This window comes from Eutrigla gurnardus (genome assembly GCF_963514095.1).
Source record: "Eutrigla gurnardus genome assembly, chromosome: 18".
Lineage (NCBI taxonomy): Eukaryota > Metazoa > Chordata > Actinopteri > Perciformes > Triglidae > Eutrigla > Eutrigla gurnardus.
The window spans coordinates 1,773,970-1,781,231 of NC_139929.1; the positions used below are offsets into that span (position 1 = coordinate 1,773,970).

At 42.5% G+C, this 7,262-nt stretch overlaps 1 protein-coding gene across 1 annotated transcript; it reads left to right on the forward strand.

Annotated features, from left to right (window-relative positions):
- Window positions 1-887: 887 nt before the first annotated feature.
- Window positions 888-6,882, forward strand: socs6a (suppressor of cytokine signaling 6a). Its single transcript, XM_084034007.1, has 3 exons — window positions 888-1,261; window positions 1,699-1,768; window positions 2,859-6,882. The coding sequence occupies exon 3, from the start codon at window positions 2,983-2,985 to the stop codon at window positions 4,591-4,593; it is 1,611 nt and encodes a 536-aa protein (XP_083890133.1). The 5' UTR covers window positions 888-1,261; window positions 1,699-1,768; window positions 2,859-2,982; the 3' UTR covers window positions 4,594-6,882.
- The last annotated feature ends 380 nt before the right edge of the window (window positions 6,883-7,262 follow it).

Consider the following 7,262-nt stretch of genomic DNA (forward strand, 5'->3'; position numbering starts at 1 on the left):
ATTTAGGTCAAAAACAAATAAACAAATAATAATAATAATAATCCTTTTCTGTGATGCAACCCATTAATTTACATTTTCTTTGAAATATGTTAATTTCCATGTATTGTTATTCAGGGAGACATCTGACAATAATGACTAGTGTCGGCCGTTAATTTAAGTCATATGACTTTATTTTTCTTAATTCCTGTTTTGTTGATGTTCAAAGAGTGCTTCTTTTTTTTTTTGCAACACATTGCTTCATTTCCTGGGAACTGCTCTACACAACCACTTACTTCTACTTTTAGCAACTGAGCAGCTGAGCATTTTTTATAACCTTAGGTTATTTAAAAACAAAACATTATTCCAACGACAAGTCCCCTAATGCCATAACTGAAATGACAAAACATGTCACATATTAGGGCTGTTTGGTTTGTTATAAAAGCATGTAATAATTCCTCTAGTTTGGTTGTATCTTAAATAATTTGCAATTCAAGCCAAATCATTTTTAAGTGTTTAATTATTTATTTTAAAATGTATAAGCTGGTGTGTGCTTTTCAATTATACTTTTGGCAACTGAGCATTTTTTTTTTAAATTAACCTAATAACTTAAGAAAAAAATCCAACCATGAGTCTAATAATGACATCTTAAGTGAAAAAAGCATGTCACATATTAAGTCTGTTTGGTTTATTATAAGAGCATGTTATAATTCCTCTACTGTGGAATTGAATTAAATTAAATTCAGGACTTCAATTCAACTCAATTATTCTGAGTGCTTTGTTTGACTGTAATTATGTATTTTAAAGGGATTTCTAGGTGTTTTTAGGTGGCTCTGCCTCTGGGATGGAGCCCCCAAGCTGCTGCTGTGCGCGTCTGATTCGCTGCGTCTCAAAATCTGCTCCCACAATTCAACAGGCAACAAAGGAAGAAAGGAAGAGAGAGGCCGCGAGCTACTAAAGTGTTAGCCAACCTGGACAAAAAAAAACAGATTGTCACCTTATTGTGTCATTTCTGGTCGGAAATGTGAACCCAGCCCGTTTACAGAGGAACCAAATCCGGCCACAGTAACGGCTCACTTTGTTTTGAGACGTTAGACGTTGACTAAAAAGGGAAGCCAACGGTAATGTTGTCGATAGCTAAGCGCTAACAGCTAGCTGATTGACTTAGGGCAGTGAGCTAGCCCCAAAGCTAACGTTAGCCAAGAAACCGTGAAAGGAGCGGAACCTTTGCCAACGACACCTCTGGGTTATCTTCCCCCCCAGTGAGACAAGCAGACATATCCGGGTAAGAGTGTATTTTTAAACGTATTTACAGCTTTACTTTTTGGAAGCAGACATGCTAAGTTAGCTACTCGATGCTAGCCTAGCAGCTAGCAGCATCTGTTAAATTGGCAAGTTGTGTCGGAACAACGCTGTTTGTTCATTGTTGTCGTACTATTCAAAGTGTGACGTTACAAAGTAATTCGTACTTGTTGCGGTAACAGTTTGATAATATTGATTGTAGTTGTAGTCACGAACTATTAGCAGGCGTAGCTAAGCTAAAGGCATGCTTGTTTTTGTCGTAGGCCTCGCCAGGTCAGGACAAACCTGGCTAACGTTGACTTCATCTGTACACACTGCTTGTGTTATGTGCTTGTACTTGTGTATGTATATGCCTGGTTGTATTAAATACACATCACGTGTGTACAACTTTTTTTCAAATGCCTTCTTTGTTTTTCACAGCATCAAATGAAAGGTGGTGGAAGTGGAACTTGACCCATCCAACTGAGTCACCATTTTCCTGCACATAATGGTGAGTAATCAGATTGCAGCTGTCTTGATTATCAAGCAGCTTTATTTAGGTGCATGTCTCTGGGTGCTCTTTTTAAATCCTTGGTTTCGCCCAGAACTGTCATCAGAATCAGAAACGGATTTATTACCAAGAAGGATTTTGATAATGAATAAGGTGCATACACTTTACATGCACATACAACAATAAACAAAACAGTGGCGATAATATGTACAATATAAACACAGACATAAAGTGTGGGATGATTGATAATAGCTTTGTTTTGACTATTGACAAGGCAGTGCTTGTTGATTTATCAAAATCATGCTTGGTAATGCGGTGTGGTCTGTTTATTTTATTTAGTGTCAAAGGTTATTGCATTAGAATAATTCTGAGAGATTGCCTGTGGGGTATAAATGCTGGCTGTCAGTTATAAGGTGTGAACATTTATGTTGGGGAACACTGTCCCCTATTGTATCTTCCATAGTCAACAATGCCGCAGGGCTATGATCATAAAGGAGTTTTAAAGGCAAGTCTAGCATAGCATGACCGGGGAAAATACGAGGCATATTTCAGTCAATGATGCAAAGCATTTTATATAGTACACATAATGATTTTGTTTGTTATTGTGTAATTTGTCTGATTTTTAAATGGGATTGTACAAAAGAGCCTCAATTTGCACACAGTCCATCCTGTATGGATGTAAAAATACGTCAAATTAAACCTCAAATCAGCCCTTTATTTCAAATCTATTGCGCTGCGAGTACAGTAGTTTAGAGCTGAACTGTTTAATGAAAAATAAGCAATTTTAGTAATTGAGTTATCTTTTCATTTTCAAGCAAATAATGCCAAGGTTCCTACTCCTCAACTTTGAGACTCTGCTGCTATATTCTGTCTCATGTGAGAATAATCTGAACGTCTTTTGGTTTCTACTCTCGGTCTGAGAAAACAAGACATTTGATAACATTAGGTTTAGCCTCTGGAAATTTCTGCACTAATTGATAGTAATGTGCTGTAGTTGTTAATGGGCACAACTCAATACTATGAATATAATGTACATATTCAAACAGTTATATGTAATATCTAAAATGTTGTGTGTTTTTGCTTTCTGTAGGGTTTGATGGCTCAACTGTATGCGTGACGTTTTGTGCGCCCTGATGGGAGGACACTGTGGATAGTACTTTCATCAGGATACCAGGAGAGCCAACCCATGCCCCCGCTTCGGAGGGCCTGTCAGAATGAAGAAGATAAGCCTTAAGACCATCCGCAAGTCCCTCAGCATAAAGGGCAAAGAGGAGGGTGACTTTGTCATGCTCCAGCAGCCCTCGGTGACTACAGATTTTTCTAAGGAAGAGTCACTTTTTGGGGGCTGCTACACCAAAGAGCTTTCCGGCTGCGACCTTGGTGGCGAAGAGGACAAAGGAGGCCAGAATAAGGGCCGCGCAAAGACCGAGAGCCTGATGGGATCGCTAAAGAGGAGACTGTCTGCCAAGCAGAAGGCAAAAGTGAAAGGCAGCCCCTCTGCCATCGGCTCGGTGGATGATGATGACACCTTCTCGTCCTCTTCTGTGCCCATCACCTACAATGAGGTGAAAGCCCAGAGACCCCTTAGATCCGCATCCCTTCGGAGTCACCATTATAGCCCCTCGCCGTGGCCCATACGGTCTGTAAACTCTGACGAGGCGTGTATTAAGATGGAGGTAAAAGTTAAAGCCATGGTTCACTCTCCCAGCCCGAGTCCCAACTTGAACGGCGTCCGGAAAGAATTTCACGATTTTCAAATGGAAGGGCTCTTTCAGGACCAAGCAGAATCCTTCAAGAATCTCCAACAGCCACAAAACGGGGAGCTGCATCTAAATATTGATGAAAATGACGTGCCTGTGGTGCTGGGGTTGACTCCCCAGGACTACATCCAGTACACGATGCCTTTAGATGAGGGAATGTACCCCGAAGGGTCCCACTCCTTCTGCCTGGACAGCTCCTCTCCCATGGAGGTGGTGACTGAAGCAGACGATGGGTCCCTCCACACAGACCAGGGGCCGGAGGAACACGAACTGGTTAGCGGGATGCCTCCGGATCTCTTCATGGAAACCTCAGTGAATAGTCTTCTCATTGGTTCGGCTGGTGTGATGCTCCAAAGCTGCAGAGTAGAGGTCCCGCCCCCCCTCTCTCCACTCCTACCGCCCATGATGAGTAACGCACGTATCCCAAGGACTTTTTCAGGGTTCAGCTCTTCGGACAGCCAGGTAGCCGCGAGGGTAAGACACCACCTCAACTTTGACCCGAATTCAGCTCCCGGGGTCAGTCGGGTGTACGACTCGGTCCAGACCAGCGGGCCCATGGTGGTCACCAGTCTGACGGAGGAGCTGAAGAAGCTGGCGAGGCAGGGCTGGTACTGGGGCCCCATCACACGCTGGGAGGCGGAAGAAAAGCTCGTCAACTTGGCCGACGGCTCGTTTCTGGTCAGAGACAGCTCGGATGACCGATACCTGCTCAGCCTGAGTTTCAGGTCACAGGGCAAAACCCTCCACACCCGCATCGAACACTCCAACGGACGCTTCAGCTTCTACGAGCAGCCCGACGTGGAGGGACACACGTCCATCGTTGACTTAATCGAACACTCGATCAGAGACTCGGAGAACGGAGCCTTTTGCTACTCCAGGTCTCGCCTACCAGGGTCTGCAACCTACCCCGTCAGACTAACTAACCCAGTATCTCGGTTTATGCAAGTGCGCTCCCTGCAGTATCTCTGTCGCTTTGTCATTAGACAATACACGAGGATAGATCTGATCCAGAAACTGCCCTTACCCAACAAGATGAAAGATTATCTGCAGGAGAAGCACTACTGAGGACACAGAGATAGTACAGTGGTAGCAATTTGCACTTTTGTGTTCAGTTGAGAGACTTCAACAAGGTTTACAGACAACCACAGTTTTGAGATGATTGCTTCTGGTTTTGATTTGTGTCCAGGGTCACTGTTCAGTCCTCCATTCCACTGCTCTGGGTTTTTGTTGTTGTTGTTGCTGGTTTCAGAGAAACAAAGGCCAGCACATAATCCGTTGTAAAAGTGTAGAAGAGAAGAGGTATACAGCCACGTTGTCTTAGTTGCATGGATTACATGCAGACATCACACATGCATTGGGATGTAGGTGAAGTGTAACATCCAGCTAGAGGAGATTTTCAGTAAGTTGCCGTCTGTGTTGACGTTGAGGTCTAGGGACGGGGGAAATTAATTCCACTCTGAATTAGAAAAAAACAGAATTTTTATCCACCAAATTTAACATTTAAAAGATGAAAAAAAGTTTTACCACAATGACTTTCTTGAAATCAAATGTTCAGCTTTCTGCAGACTGACCAATTTTGGGTTTTTATTAGCTGTCAGATCATATTTTTCAGCCTGCCCAAACTACCCAATTAGAAAATAATTTTGCGTTCGTACTACGCAGTTTGTCAAATTGCAAAAGGAAGGCTTCGTCGTGTCACAAGTGATGATGGCCAATTTGGGCTCTCTGTGTTAACCAGACATCCTGCTAATTCACAAACTTAACTCCTTATCCAGTACAGACAGTTTCTTCCTCAGGTATTATCTGACTCACGTTACAGCTGACATCCTCCAAATACATTTGTGCTTCAGTTCGCTTCATTTTGAGTCATGTTTCCTCCTTTCTGTTGTGCAAAAGTACACATTAATAGACTTATTGGTCAAACATACGTTCTGACAGGTCCACAACATTAACATTTTGTTGTGGAAGATGTCCAAAATGTGCCGGTCTGTGAGAAGGTTTTAAACAGTTTGGTCTGAGAAGTCACTTTTAGATTGTCTGCTGGCATGTAGCCATTATATACGAGCCTAAAGGTACTGACGATGCTGGATTTTAACGTGCCGTTTTGTAGAAACGGCATAAACCTTTTTTTCTAAATATGTTACCATTAATAGTTCAATCTTTCTGCATTAGGAATGTTACAAAAAACTGCACTGCAGCGCGGGCCGAAGGACTTTTCCTCACGTGTAATGCTTGTATCTGCATGTAGTAAAGTCTTTAACGACGAGTCGATTAAGGGCACTGTGGAGTCTAAACGAGGGAGGATGTCACGGTGAAAGGGGCGTCGTTTGAGCGCAACTCTGAAAGGCTGTTAAATGCACAATTCCACTTACCGTGGACCCGTTTTATAAGTCGAGATAAATCGCCCTCAGTTAACCTCAGGGCTGAAAAACACACACCTCTAGTCGGCTGTAATGAGCTGGACCCAGATCAGAAGAATCCTGGAACGAGGCAAGCTGAGGTGAATTTGGGGGAAGCCGGGGTTAAGTCCTCCTCGCCGTCTTGGAGCCTTTTGGTTTGACACAGCTGCACGTCACCGTTGGTGTCATATGGGTTTCAAGGACATTTACACACAAAAATGTACATTTTCACCATCGCTTCCTCACGTTGTCCACAGAGATGCACTACACCACAGATTGTCTCTACTTGGCTGTTTGTGCCAGAGTAAAGGGAAGAGCACACAGTTCGCTACGCAAGTGCTTTATATGGATACTTTGACAGGGAATAGTGTTTTCACATCACAAATGAACATTTTTGACATCGATGTCCTTTTTGTTTTTAAAAAGTATTGGAAGGTGGTCTCTCGGACAGCTTCGGTAGGTCGTTAGCGCGTAGTTGTAGTTAGCTGGAGAGTCGGTGTCTTGAGGAGTTTTTACCACGGATCTAGCACAGCGGAGAAATTAGATAGGAACGTTGAATGGTGTTGCATGTTTTAAAGACTTAAGCATCTTAAAGCTGAGTTGTATAGGAATGAAGGATCTAGGTTGTGCGTTTGGCTGTGTAGAGGGACGTTTTTCTGTCACTAACATTGGCTGGACGTTCTATGTAGAAGAAATGTGTTTTTTGTTTAGTTTTTTTGGGATCCTTATGTGAGTTTTGTTTTGTGACACTTGCCATCTGGGGGATGGGGCTGTACAAAAAGGAATGTACGCTTTGTTCGAGGTATCCATTTATCTGCCTGCAGACCCGTTTGAGAAAAGCATGAGAATCATAGAAAAACGACAGTCACATTTTTATTTGTTTGCACTTGAATATTCTTCATTGACATGCTTGGATCCTCTCCTGCCTAGAGTTGTCCTTCAGATGGTGTTTTTTTTTTTTTTTTTTAAAAGAGGAAAATTTAAAAGTCACACATTTGTCCTTCTGTGTTCATATAACTGTTTAGATTGAAAGCAGATTGTTTTGTTTCTGTCATATCTGTGGGATATAAAGGGTAAGGCACCAGCATCATATCCAAGCCTCTGCTAATGCTCATGTCAAGGAAATGGGATCACGGCAAGAATGTGGATGTAAATTTGAACCCTTTTTTCTGGAGGGGGGGACGTGTGTGTGTGTGTGTGTGTGTGTGTCAGTTGAAATGTGAAAGTACAAATGTTAGTCTTTTTTTAATACAATGTTCTTTTTAATTGCATTTCCATTTTATTTTGCAATTTGTCGTCGGATGTCTCGACAAGCAGGAACGAGTTTTTGTTGCT

Coding starts and splice junctions, on each gene's coding strand:
- socs6a (XM_084034007.1), top strand. CDS start 2,983: ATGAAGAAGATAAGCCTTAAGACCATCCGCAAGTCCCTCAGCATAAAG.